General features: G+C 51.0%; 1 protein-coding gene and 1 pseudogene across 1 annotated transcript in view; one reads left to right on the plus strand and one right to left on the minus strand.

Moving 5' to 3' along the window:
- The window catches only part of LOC144279312 (uncharacterized), a 64049-nt gene extending 59702 nt beyond the window's left edge, over positions 1–4347 (plus strand). Inside the window, 1 exon segment of the mRNA XM_077840785.1 lies at positions 1780–4347. Coding sequence (XP_077696911.1) covers positions 1780–2663 — 884 coding nt within the window. The 3' untranslated portion in view covers positions 2664–4347.
- A 3249-nt stretch (positions 4348–7596) lies between these two features.
- The window catches only part of LOC144279313 (uncharacterized), a 284264-nt pseudogene continuing 277470 nt past the window's right edge, over positions 7597–14390 (minus strand).

A 14390-nucleotide genomic window follows, 5' to 3' on the forward strand; every position in this document is an offset into this window, starting at 1 on the left:
GGCTCCAGTGCCTTTGCAGTGAGTGAAGTGGGGCTGGCCATGAGAGGAACAGCTGTGCAAACCCAAGTCCTTGCCACCTGCCTCCACTATGTTAAACTATCCTCTGTGTCATTCCTGGCATTCTGGGAGCTGTAGCAGTGGGAATGCAGGAGCTAGAATTCAGGCCCTCTGAATTCACTGCCAAACTCAGGAACAAGAATATCTGCATGTACTGGTGTAATGTATGATATAGTAAAAAATAAAGCCTGGAGAATGAGCCTCAGCACTGGGCATTGTGATGCTGATGGGCTGAGAAATCCTGGGAGGAACAAACTGTCCTGGGCAGCAGCAGTGGATTTTGACATGGTTTAGCAAAAGGGCACATACACAGGATAGCTAATACTTTAAGTGGATTTCTGTAATAAAAGGAGCATGATCGTCACCTTCTGATCACCTTAGGAAGAGCAGGAAAAGCAGTTGCATGGAATGGAGGTGTGTACCAAATAGATTGGCTAGTCCTGCTTCTGTGGGAATTGATCTCCAGAGAAACAGACTACTTGGGGTGAACTGAAGGGAGCGAGAGAAACCAGGAGCAGAGAGCCAGCTAAAAGTGAAAGGGACAGAAAGATTTAAGGGGATGTTCAGCTAGGAGAAGAGGTAAAGAGACAGGCACAGAGTGAAGGCAAAGGAGGTGAGCCGAGAGGGCAGGAGTGAGAGAAAGGAGGCTGCGGGCAAAGAAGCCTGTATAGCAGGGGCGGGCAAACTTTTTGGCCTGAGGGCCGCATCGGGTTTCAGAAATTGTATGGGGGACTGGTAAGGGGAGGCTGTGCCTCCCCAAATAGCCAGGCGTGGTCCGGCCCCCGCCCCCTCCCCCGCTTCTCACCCCCTGATGGCCCCCCCCGGGACTCCTGCCCCATCCAACCCCCCACCATTCCCTGACAGCTGCCCCGGGACCCCTACTCCATCCACCGCCCCCCCACTTCCTGTCCCCTGACCGCCTCTGGAACCCCCACCCCTGACTGCCCCCCGCCACCCCATCCAACCCCTCCTCATTCCTGGGACCCCTGCCCCATCCAACCACCCCTTCTCCCTGTCCCCTGACTGCCCCCCGCCACCCCATCCAACCCCCCTTCCTTCCTGACTGCCCCCCCGGGACCCCTGCCCCCATTCAACCCCCCCGTTCCCTGCCCCAACCCCTATCCTGACCACCCCCCCGAATTCCCCTGCCCTCTATCCAACCCCCCCTGCTCCCTTACTGTGCTGCCTGGAGCACTGGTGGTGCTACAGCCGCACTGCCCGGCTGGAGCCAGCCACGCCACCGCGCAGCACAGAGCACGGGTCAGAGCCCGGCTCTGCAGCTGCGCTGCCCCAGGAGCTCGGGGTGCCGGCAGCGCAGTGAGCTCAGGCTGCGGGGGAGGGGGAACAGCAGGGAAGGGGCTGGGGGCTAGCCTCCCGGGCTGGGGGCTGGGCAGCAGGGTTCTGCGTGCCATAGTTTGCCCACCTCTGATGTATAGAGTGGGTGGGATGGTGCTTAGCAAGGTGATGGGACTTAAGGGGAGGAGAAGGAGGCTATGAAAACCTTCTGGTAGGGTCTGAAGGGGAAAAAGGAAGGGAATGAAGAATGGGGATGTAGGCATTCCTGACTTTTCCCCCTCATAGCTCCCCTCAGCCCCATTTCTGCACGGCTGACTCTGGGGCATCTCCAGTGGGGAAGATGTGAGGCTGCCACAGTCATGGCCATGAGATGAGTGACTTTCCTTTACAACAGCAGCACATGAAATGGATTCTCTTTCCATCCAGGTGCCGGGATCCTGAGCAGAACTGAGGAGCAGCCCTGTGATGAAGGGCCTGAAATCCTGCTGCTGCCCAGCGTACCAGAAAGGGGATCGGGGGAGAGTGTTACTCACAGACGTGAGCAAGGAGGAGCCTGCAAGAGGCAGAAGAGGAGCCCAGCACACGAGACAGATCCCCCAGGGGAACGTGACAGCAGATTCAGGAGACTAACCCAGCTCCCTGCACCGGGGAGACCTCGGACCATAGGGGACCTTCACCATCAAAGCAATATTCTCAGGACAGAGAAACCCCACAGATGTAGAGACTGTGGGGAAAGGTTCTGGGAGAAGCAGAAGCTTACAGAGCATGGCAAAGTCCACGGGAGTCAGAGGCCCCATCCTTGTGCTGAATGTGGGAAGAGCTTCAACCGCCTAGCTCATCTCAAGACACACCAGAGAACCCACACAGGAGAGAAACCCTATTTCTGTGCAGAGTGTGGGAAACGCTTTGGCCACCTCTCCACATTGACCACTCACCAGAGATTGCACACAGGGGAGAGACCCTACTCCTGTGCTGAGTGCGGGAAAACCTTCACTCACCCCTCAGACTTGAACAAGCACCAGCGGTCCCACACAGGTGAGCGGCCCTACCCTTGTGCTGAGTGTGGGAAGTGCTTCAGCCAGCTCTCCAACCTGACTAAACACCAAAGAAGCCACACCGAGGAGCGGCCTTACCCATGCACCGAGTGCAGGAAGAGCTTCAAGTACCTCGCTGATCTCATCGTGCATGAGCGCTCCCACACGGGCGAGCGGCCCTTCCTATGCCCTGAATGCGGGAAGAGCTTCAGTAACAAATCCTCCCTGGCCCGTCACCAGAGAATCCATGCCAAAGCCGCAGCCAGAAACACGTGAGACCATGTTTAACTATAGACTAACTGAGAGTTCTGCTCCCACTAGCCTATATATGTGATTGGAGCAGAAGAACGTGAGCCACTAGCCTGAGGGAAATCAGCCCTCGACCCTCCCTTATGCCATTATCACCCCATCACATCCTACAGGAGAATGAGGGAGGCTTAAGTGGAGTCCCCAGTGCCTGAAACCTCCAGAAGATACTCTGTTCTTACCTGCTTTTACTAATAACACTTAACTCCTGTATAGCTCTCTCTATATGTTGAAGTGCTGCAGAAAGGAGGTAAGGTGATTGGAGAGCCCTGGATTCCTTTCTGCTGCTCTGAGGCAGGTGTGTATTTGTAGTACCTATAAGCAAAGCAGGCCAGCCAGAAGAGGAGAAAGGATTTTTGTTTTCCAAGGCCCTCAACATATGAGATCCATCAACTCCATAGGAGAAACAGCCCTGCTTCCCAACAGCACCCAAACACCCCTCTGCTAGCAGCACCTCTCACAGATTTGTAACTGAGTAGGAGGCACCAGGGACTGCACCTCCATAACAGGCAATCTAGCTCCTCTGCCCCCACCACTGACCAGCTGTGTAGCTGCCATCTTCCCTGCTCTGCCTCACTGGCCCTAGCTGCATCCCAGTCCTTTTGTCCCTCCCCAGCTGCCACCCAGTAAATATGTCCAAAGTCTGCCATGGTGCATTATTAAATCCCCTTCACCTGGCTGACTCTTCCTGCTCCCTTGTCTCAACTAACACCACTGATGATGCATTTACTGCTTACTACTTAATTAATTGGGCACCGTCCTTGAATAACCAGCTATTTATTCATCTCTCACCCTTGTCTTCTGCTCCTGCCCTGATCACTACTCTATCACTTCTGTTTACTCCCCTGTTGTTTCAGAAGCTGTCTTGTTACTCAGCTGCCTTTGACCACAACTACCAATTCAGTTGTACTTATGGGAGGTTTTGATCAGACTACATACACCCTGATTCTGCAAAGGAGCTCCATGTGAACAGGCTCCTTTGGAGCTCAGTGCAGGAATGGACCCTCAGTATTTAACTCACTGACATACCTCATTTGCTGCTGTTCTGATTTATTTATATGATTTCCTCTTCACCTGATTATAATGAATTTAACAGCACTCCCTGTCAATTCAGTCATTAGTGTACTTAACTCCTTCCCTAGTCCCTTAATTAGTAATTAGCTGTCTGTCACTCATTCTCATTACCCAAATATCCAACCAGCATGCTCCTCCCTCCTCTGCTGCTTCACCCCTACCTGTCTCAATATCCACCAGTCTTATCACTGAGACCCATCCCTCTCTGATCACCATCTTATCTCCTTTACAGCACCTGCTTCCCCCATCCCCTTCAGGGCCCTCCATCATTTAGTTCTTCCCCCTGGATCAAATCTAACTTATTACTAGATTGACACACACCTCTTTCCCCCCCCCCCCCCCCCCCATTCTACCAGCATCACCACAAATAAACCTTTTCTTCTTACTCCTTTGCTTCCATACAATGATGAGGGTTGGGGACAATCCAGGCCCTTTGCACAGTTATCCTCCCAAGTGTCCATTACTCTCAGCAGCATGGGCAGACCTCTCATTAGTGAGGATTATGTAGGAGGGTGTTTTGGGACAGCCATTCTCCTGCTTGTTGTGTCTATTTCTATAGAAGCTGGTTAAACCTTTTAATAAAAACAATTTATGAGAACTGAAGCCTGTTCCCAGCACTTTGGCTTATGTTCCCAGCTCTTCAGGTCCAAACCCCACTGGGGGAAAATATTACATTAAATTACCCAGACGTAAAACAATTAACATCAGAGAGAGAATGGGCTCTGCAGCCTTTCATCTCGGGGCCTTACTTCAAGCTTAGTCCATGCTGGGAGTAGCTGAAAGTTAGGGCCGGTTGTGGGCTGGTGGCTTCTCGTATATGTGAGGATGAGGTGTTAGTCCCATTGCTAGTGGAGAGCAGCTCAGCCCTTAGTAAATATTGGAGGTTCCACCATGGAGAGGGACGCTGGCAGGGAGGTGGGGAATTGGTTCCAGTGGAGCTATGACTCACATGGTCATTTTCAGGACAATCCCAGTGGAACCAGTTCTGAGCCCTAGTCACAATACCCTGTGTAAGAATAACAGGAGCAATGATCCCCAAGGCTGGAATAAGGAGGTGATATTTCTTCTACATGTCATTGTGGAGATCACTGTTTCAATAGTATGTTCAGTTCCAGCGTCCACTTTAAACATTGGAGACGTCATAGAAGAGCTACAATAATGACCCAAGGCCTAGGAAAACATGTCATACAGTGAGGCACTGACAAGACCTACTCACTCTGTTTAGCTTAACAATGAGAAGGTCAAGAGGCAACTTGATCAAAGTATTTCATACTAGAGGGCTCTTTAATCTTGCAAATGAATACATAACATAATCCAAGGTCCAAAGGCTGAAGTCAGCAAAGGTCTAACTGGAAACAAGGTGAAAATTGTAACAGTGAGGATATGTAAGCTTTGCATCAGGTTACCAAGGGATCTGGTGAATTCTCCATCATTTAGAATTTCTAAATCAAGATTGGATGTCTTTCTCAAAGACACATTTTAACCAGGCTTGATCATAGAATCATAGAATATCAGGGTTGGAAGGGACCTCAGGAGGTCATCTAGTCCAACCCCCTGCTCAAAGCAGGACTAATCCCCAGTTTTTGCCCCAGATCCCTCAATGGCCCCCTCAAGGATTGAACTCACAACTCTGGGTTTAGCAGGCCAATGTTCAAACCACTGAGCTATACCTCCCCTCAATGGAGGAAGTCACTGGGTGAATGCTATAGCCTGTATTATGGAAGAGGTCAGACTAAGTGATCATAAAGGTCCTTTTTGGTCTTAAAGAACTGCGTCATTCACACTCTGTTGCAGCTTCCTTTGCCTGAGTGTTGTGACTTGCCCTATTCCCATGCTATATGGATGAATACAGGAAGATGTATGACACTGGGTAAGTCAACCTGCAGGGTATGCTTGACCTCTGCTTCCCAATGGTCATTATTATGGAGTAAAAGCAACCACCAAAGCCCCTATAGACGCTGCTGATTTTCCTAACTTCTTCTCTAAGGCTTTGTCTACACTGGACTTTCATCCATAAAACTTTTGTCGTTCAGGGGAGTGAAAAAAACACACACACCCCCCCGAATAACAAGAGTTTTACCAACAAAAAGCACTGGTGTGAATAGCACTTTGTCAGCTCTCTCCTGCTGACAAAGAGTGACTACACTGTGCACCTTTTAGCGGCGCAGCTGTGTTACTAAAAGGTGCATAGTGTAGACATACCCGAAAGCCACTCTGAGGCATGTAACCCATCATCTTGTTACTTAGTGCTCCCGACTCTGTGTAGACAGACCCTTATCCATTGGATCTGCATTTGTGAATGCCAACACCACAAGAAACCAGTAGATGAACACATACAAGGAGAAGATTGGTGCTGAGGAGACATCATTTATTTTGAATCCTGAACAACCTTTTCCTAGGCTGGTTTCAATAAAGCCAGAGTTTGTAAACATTTCAAATCACTGAAAGTGTGAAAATTCAGGGTCTCTCCTAATCTTAGGGTTGTAATTGATTTTTCCGTTAGCAACTGGAGTTTTAAATGAATCGGGGAAGGAAACATCGGGCCTAATGATACCAAACAAATCCACATTAAAAGGCAGGCTGTAATAGGTTCACGATCAAGTATTTGGGGAGAGGGTGCAGTAAGAGAAGGGATTGTGGTCATGTTCAGCACAACATGAATTGCCAAAAAGTATGCTCTGAAAATAAAATAAAGGCCAAAGGAACCAGGTAACTTTTCTGCCTGGGCCAATGAGCTGCAGGAACCCTGAAAGCACCTCCCATGCAAGTCACAGCATTGCTTCCGTTGCAGAAATATAGTCAGCAATCCTAGAAGTGTAGGATTAAAATAACATGCAGAACTACTACATGGCTCCCATGAGAAGAGTCTATGGGAGGAGAGACCTAGGAGAGATCCTAAATCTGCTGGGAAGTTCCAAACAGTCCTCAGACACCAATAGCCTGATCCTACCCAAAGGCCACATCTATATCTCAAATCACTTAGGCAGGGGGCTCTGAGAATCCTGACAGAAATAAAATATATTCTCCACCTCCAGGGGATGCTGGTCCTGGTCCTGCTTAGACTCCCACTGGTGTAAATCAGGAGTAACTCCACTGAAGTCAAGAGAGTGACAATGTAAAACTGCTGTGAGTAAGAGGACAATCAGGTCTGGAATCTGTAAAGATCTTACCTGACTCTGTGGTGCAAGATTCTGGAGCCATCTCTCAGGTGGATGCTGGGGCCTCCCCAACCCACGGGACAAATGCTTTCTCTACCTCCTCCTGCTTACAACTCTAGCAAGTCCCAGGGGAATCCCAAACACAGCTAAAGAAACCTCCGTTACCCAAAGGCAGAGAGCCCCAAGTTAGGCTCCATCCCAGCCACAGAGGAAGCCAGAGCAGGGAACAAAATGAGTTCACACGGATGCAGGGAAGAGACAAGCTACACCCTGACTGCTAAAAAGCAAGTAAGGGACTAATTGCTGCTGGGGGATTTCTGGCACTGGACAACTCCTCAGAGGAAGCCCTTCCTCATTTCCCAGTGGTTTAAACCACTGGTTCTGGGAGGAGATGGTGGGAGTCGGGGGTAGGGGCCAATGTCTCTCAAACTCTGTAGTAGTGGTTCCTGTTCCTCAGTTTCACATTATTATACACATATGTCTGGAGCGAAGTCCATGTCTGGGAAGGTCTCACTTGTCTAGCTGAATTCTCTGGTAGGCTGTAGCTAGAAATCAGTCTGGGTGGCACTTGATCTGCAAGGAGGCTCTGTCCCTTGGGATCTGCCATCGTGATGCTGCTGATTCTCTGGCAGCACACCAGAGGCTCTCTCCCGCTAAAGCCTTCCCCAGGGTCACTCCCCCATGTGGATTCTCTTGTGTTTAATGAGGTTTGATGGGTGTGTGTACCTTTTTTCACACACGTCGCAGATGTAGGGTCTTTCTCCAGTGTGGGTTCTCTGGTGTAGGGTGAGTGCGGAGACCTGGCTAAAGCTCCTCCCACACTCAGTGCAGGGATAGGGCCGCTCGCCCGTGTGTACCCGCAGGTGCTTGTTGAGATCCGAGCTCTGGCTGAACCCCTTCCCACACTCAGGGCAGGGGAAGGGGTGCTCACCTGTGTGCATTCGCAGGTGCCTGCTCAGTTCGCAGGGGTGATTGAATCCTTTCCTGCATTCAGGACAGGAATAGCGCCTCTCGGCAGCATGCAACCTCTGGTGCTCGCTGAGATCTGAGGGGCAGCTGAACCCCTTTCCATACTCACCACAGGGATGGTGTCTCTCCCCCATGTGGATTTGGTGATGCACAGATGCTGGAAGCTCTTCCCGCATTCTCCACAGGAATGGGGGCTCTCCCCTGTGTGGGATCTTTGGTGTTTAGAAAGCTCTGACTGATGCTTGAACCTCTCCCCACATTCAGCACAGGGATGGGATTTTTCCCTCCTGTGGACTCTCCCATGGGCCAAGAGTTCCTGCTTTTCATGGAAGCTTTCCCTACAGTCTATACATTTATGGGGTTTCTCTTGGCTATTAAGATCTCTCATGGTCCCGGGTCTGCCCTGTGGAAGTGGCTGGGAAAGTCTGAATCTGTTCTCGCACTCCCCTAAGGGATCTGACACATTCCAGACTTGGTTCCTCTTCTACTTCTTGCAGGCTTCTTCCTGCTCAGGGCTCTGGCAAGCAGTCTCTCCTGATCCCCCTTGTAACATGTCAGGCGGCTCCAGGTTTTCAGGCCCTTCCTCATGAGTCCATATCTCGGCTTTGCTCAGGATCCCGGCACCTGCCGAGTGGAAAGAGAATCCAGGGATGATTTAATCTCTCACATTTCCATCAGAGGGTGTGACCTGGCAGGCTTACATCCATGATAACTGGAGATACCACCAGAAGGAGCCCCACACTCCCCCAGGAAAAAAATGGGGACCTGTTGCAGTCCAAATACAAGACAGAACAAGGCTTTAAGCAAGCAAGCAGGCTGGTCTGCTTTGTCAGCTTTCCACTCTCTCTTTTATTCTTTCTCTCCCCCCACACATTACATACTCCAACAGATAAAAGGAATACACTGGCTTTGTTTAATATTCTTATTTACCAATTTCTATCTACCGCATTCCTTGCTCTTGGGCCTTGAGCCCAGTCCTGGGAGGCTTCCCACGGTTCATGTCATCTGGGCGAGTTTCCAAGGTTCATGCCCTTGAGAGGAGCCGTGTGTGCACTACTCCTACACAACACTCCGGGTGTGCCCTGAATGTTGCCAAGTGCATGAACCCTGATGAATCCTACAGGGACCAAAAGGAGCTATAGAGGGACACAATCCATAGCTCCAAAATCTGATCACCTTCTCCCCTGGCTTCATAATTTTCTCACAAGTGTGAGGGGTTCAGCTCCCCCTCAGATCTCAACTGTGTCGGGCTGGAAATCTCTTCCCTTTCCTCCCAGTTCCCTCCTTTTCTTGGCTCATGTCCCTTTGTCTCTTCTCTCATGCAGAAATCCCCTCATCTCTCTCCCTCTCCTTCATTTCTGGCACACGCGTGCACTCTCCCCACTTGCTCCCTATGTCACTCACCTGCTGCCAGTACCTTTGGTCTGCACATTAATCCTTCTGGAAATCTCTCCTTTGGTCATGAGTCTGACCTCCCCAAAAAAATCACAAGGTTAAAAAAAAAGAAAAACCTCTTATGATCTGTAAGCCCATGTGAGGTTCTGAACTGCATTCTGGTTTTGCATTCTTTAGCGGGAGCTGCCTGGTCCCAGTGTGAGAGAGATCATTTCAGGGTCAAAATTCAAAGTGAAGTGCACAATCAGAATGCAGCCTCACCACTGACAGATCCAAGAGGGACTCCACCTAACCCCCTAACCTCTAGAATGGTGGAGCTGCTGGCCAATGCTTCTCCACTCTCCTCCCCTATCACTGACCTATTTCTCTCCCTTCAACACCTCCTTATCAACCCCACCAAGTCTCCTCTCCCCACTCACATTATCCCCCTCTGCCTCCAACACTCCTGTCCCCAGTTTCCCTCCCTATCACTTCATAGCATCTTACCCCTGATATTTTCCCTTGCACTTTAAAGATGTTCCCAAGCCCTCTCTTGCCTCTCTTCAGTTTCCTCCTGCACCTCACATTCTCCTGCTCCACCTTCCTCCATCTCCTCCTCCACCCCATATGACCTACACCCGTCTCTCTCTCCCTGTACCCCTATTCATCCCTCCTGTCCCTCATATCTACTTGCACATCTTCAGCCTCCCTTCTGTTCCCTGTATTCCCCTGTCATCACATGGCTTCCAGTTCAGCCTCCTAACAGAGGCAGCCATGTTCCCTGAGAACAGTCTGGCTTCAGTCTCCAAGTCCATTAGGGGCAACCTCACTTCCATGTGCAAAAGCTATAGGGAAATGGCCAGCTTGAGGGAGGCAATCTTGTCTTCAGCTCACTGAAAGTACCGAGAGAGGACACATGGGACTGTGGGAAAATGTGGGAGTTTGCCGTGAGATCATGGGCATATCCCCCCCGACCGACTTGTGTAGCTCCCTAAACACCGCAATAGACAGGCCCCTCCCTGCACATCCCCCCACCTCCCTAAGCCCCGCCACAGACAGATCCCTCCCTGCACATCCCCCAACCTGTAACCCCACCACCCTGAACTTCACAATAGACAGATCGTGCCCTGCACATCCCCCACCTGTAACCCCACCTCCCTAAACCCCGCCACAGAGATCCCTCCCTGCACATCCCCCACCTACCTAAGCCCCCCCACAGACAGATCCCTCTCTGCACATCCCCCAACCTGTAACCCCACCACCCTGAACTCTGCAATAGACAGATCCCTCCCTGCATATCCCCCACCTGTAACCCCACCTCCCTAAACCCCGCCACAGACAGATCCCACCCTGCACATCCCCCACCTCCCTAAGCCCCGCCACAGACAGATCCCTCCCTGCACATCCCCCAACCTGTAACCCCACCACCCTGAACTTCACAATAGACAGATCGTGCCCTGCACATCCCCCACCTGTAACCCCACCTCCCTAAACCCCGCCACAGAGATCCCTCCCTGCACATCCCCCACCTACCTAAGCCCCCCCACAGACAGATCCCTCTCTGCACATCCCCCAACCTGTAACCCCACCACCCTGAACTCTGCAATAGACAGATCCCTCCCTGCATATCCCCCACCTGTAACCCCACCTCCCTAAACCCCGCCACAGACAGATCCCACCCTGCACATCCCCCAACCTGTAACCCCACCACCCTGAACTCCGCAATAGACAGATCCCTCCCTGCACATCCCCGACCTGTAACCCCACCTCCCTAAACCCGGCCAGAGACAGATCCCTCCCTGCACATCCCCCACGTCCCTAAGCCCCGCCCCAGACAGATCCCTCCCTGTACATCCCCCAACATCACCCTGAACTCCGCAATAGACAGATCCCTCCCTGCACATCACAGAATCATAGAATCATAGAATATCAGGGTTGGAAGGGACCTCAGGAGGTCATCTAGTCCAACCCCCTGCTCAAAGCAGGACCAATCCCCAATTAAATCATCCCAGCCAGAGCTTTGTCAAGCCTGACCTTAAAAACTTCTAAGGAAGGAGATTCTACCACCTCCCTAGGCAACGCATCTCAGTGTTTCTCCACCCTCCTAGTGAAAAAGTTTTTCCTAATATCCAACCTAAACCTCCCCCACTGCAACTTGAGACCATTACTCCTTGTCCTGTCCTCTTCTACCACTGAGAATAGTCTAGAACCATCCTCTCTGGAACCACCTCTCAGGTAGTTGAAAGCAGCTATGAAATCCCCCCTCATTCTTCTCTTCCGCAGACATCCCCCACCTGTAATCCCACCTCCCTAAACCCCGCCACAGACAGATCCCGCCCTGCACACCCCCCACCTGTAATCCACCTCCCTAAGCCCCGCCACAGACAGATCCCGCCCTGCACATCCCCCACCTCCCTAAGCCCCGCCAGACACAGGACTCTTCCTGGCACATTTCCCCACCACCACCTGTAACCCCAGCCACCCCAACTCACTCCCCCACATGTCCCAGAGATATCCAGACGGCTCCGCCTGCAGGAACCGGCAGCACAACGGCGCTTTCCCACGCCACAGCTACTCATCATCACACAGGTGCTTCCTGCTGGCGAATTGCAGCCTCCATCCCTCGCAGGGTCCATCCCAGCGCTGCGTGACCGGGGCTGGCCGCGGTCGCCCTCAGTCAAGGGAAGGGGGCTGCTTTCACCCTGGAGCTCCCGCCCGCAGCAGCCTCGGGGTGAGCGGGAAAGGTGGAGGGCGAGACCCTGCTTCTCCCCGTGTTCTCCCTGCCGCCTTGGGAGGCGCCTGGCTCTCAGTGGCGGTCCCGGAGCAGCCTCTGTGCAGCCCGGGAACAGGAGACTCGAGAGGAGCGTGCGGGAGCGGACACAGTCGACTCTCATTCCCCGGTCCCGGGAGTAACAGAAAGCGAAGGGAGGTAAAAATCTACAGAATCAGAAATTCAGTGGCGTCACCCTCTGAAGCACGGTTAGGGCAGCCTGGTTTTGACCCAGCCTCTCACTCAAGCACTCCTACATCAGGCTACGCAATAAAGCAGCAGCCTTGTACTCCACTTGATTACTGGTCTACTTGCTGGTGCTGAAGTCACTGTGACCACTGCCCAAATAAATTTGTTAGTGTCTAAGGTGCCACAAGGACTCCTGGTTAGTTTTGCTGATACAGACTAACACGGCTACCACTCTGAAACCTGCACCCTTTAAGGAGAAGTATAGGTCACGTGGCATTATTTTTTCGGGTTTGGGATCAGCCCTGAAACTCCCAGGTACTGCAGGACAAAATGCTTTTCTGTAAAAAAAATTTAGCAGCTGCAAATTTTACGTCTTCATATTACCGTTGATATCAGCAGTTCCGCATTTGGTAAAGCCAGATCTTGTGCAGCTTTTAAGGAAATGCACTGATTCATTCCTGTGGCTAGGATTGCTAAAAACGATGTCTGTTTCTCATAGTTCAGATTCAATAAGTGCTTTAAAAGCCTTTCTGCTGTAACCCTTCTGTCCATCAGAGTTGCAGCAACAAGGGCTGGATTCAATATCTAGGGGATCCATTCCAATAACACAATGCAAAACTGGCTCGAACCCCCACCCAGTGACCTGGGACAAATATATACCACCCCCGCTGGGCGCCTCCAAGAGGCAATACTTTCCCTCTCGCAAGCACAGAGTCTGAGTGAGAAACAATGTGGCATTATGCTGGGGAAACACCACCAACAGGATTCATAACACAATTGAGCAAAAACCCACCCCAAGCAAATTGGGTTGTGTCCTTTCCCTTTGGTTCTTGAGTCCAGCAACCTGAAATCACCCAAAGTCCCAAAAGTCCAATGACCCAAAAGTCTCTGTCTCTGTCCCTGGTGACGGCAGCCCCAGAGTTTGAAAGTTTATCTCCAGAGCTTTACCTCCCAACCTGGGTGGAGATCGGGGGGGGAAGGCACCTTACATGATCTGAAGCTGACTGCCCAGCAGCTCCATAGGGCTCCGCTCTGCTTCACCAGTCCGCATCCTACAAGCAGCTCCTGCCGTCCCACAAACTGCTCCACCATCTGCGTCCCACAAGCAGCTCCTGCCGTCCCGCAAACGGCTCCACAATATATCTTCAGGCTCCCCCACTACTTAACACAACGCTCAGTGATTTCAGCTCTTAGTCAGTTCAGCTTGTAGTAGGGGAGCCTCAGTGCTGGTGTACCATTAGCCCAAAGCGAGCTCAGCAGTCTGTAACTAGACTCCTAATAGAATCAAAATTAGCTCTGAAAGAAAAGGAGTACTTGTGGCACCTTAGAGACTAACCAATTTATTTGAGCATAAGCTTTCGTGAGCTACAGCTCACTTCATCAGATGCTGTAGCTCACAAAAGCTTATGCTCAAATAAATTGGTTAGTCTCTAAGGTGCCACAAGTACTCCTTTATTTTTGCAAATACAAACTAACAGGGCTGTTACTCTAAAATTAGCTCTGATATTCCACAATGCAGAGAGGAGAAAGTGCAATTAGTATGTAAGGCCTTCACCAAGGGGCCCATACCACCAAGTATTAATACTTATCCTCAATTTCTCTGAATTCATAGAGTTTTGGAACCCATGACCCTTGCCTAGCGAGTGCTACTTAGTTGATGGTGAGTCCCTCCAGCATAACAAAAGGCCAAGTACAGTTCCAAGCACAGTTCCCATAATCAGGATAATAACAATTTATTCTTCCTGCCTCAATAACAGAGACACTGGGGATCCCAAAGCAGCCAAAGTGACCATTTGGGCAGCTATGGCCTCATTCTAGGCGGGGTGGGTGTGCCTATGCAAATGAGATTGGCCCCTGAAGTTCTTTTCCACAACTTGCCACACCTCACCACCGGATGTCAGGGTGGAGCTCATCCTGACTCTGCTTACATTGCTAAGCATTTGTTCAGGTGCAGTCTCATTCAAAGCACATATTTCTCTCTGCTTAGCTTCTGCATTGGCCATGGCCGTCACTTTCCCATCCATTAGAGTCTCTACCAGGCAATTTGAGTCTCACAAGTTGCAGTAGTAAAATCAGTATTTGTTTCTGTTGCTTTTACCTTTTGACCCAGCGCATTATATACATTCAGTGTGGCACTCAAAGTGACACTCAATGCTGTATGTG

This window comes from Eretmochelys imbricata, chromosome 23 (genome assembly GCF_965152235.1).
Source record: "Eretmochelys imbricata isolate rEreImb1 chromosome 23, rEreImb1.hap1, whole genome shotgun sequence".
NCBI lineage: Eukaryota > Metazoa > Chordata > Testudines > Cheloniidae > Eretmochelys > Eretmochelys imbricata.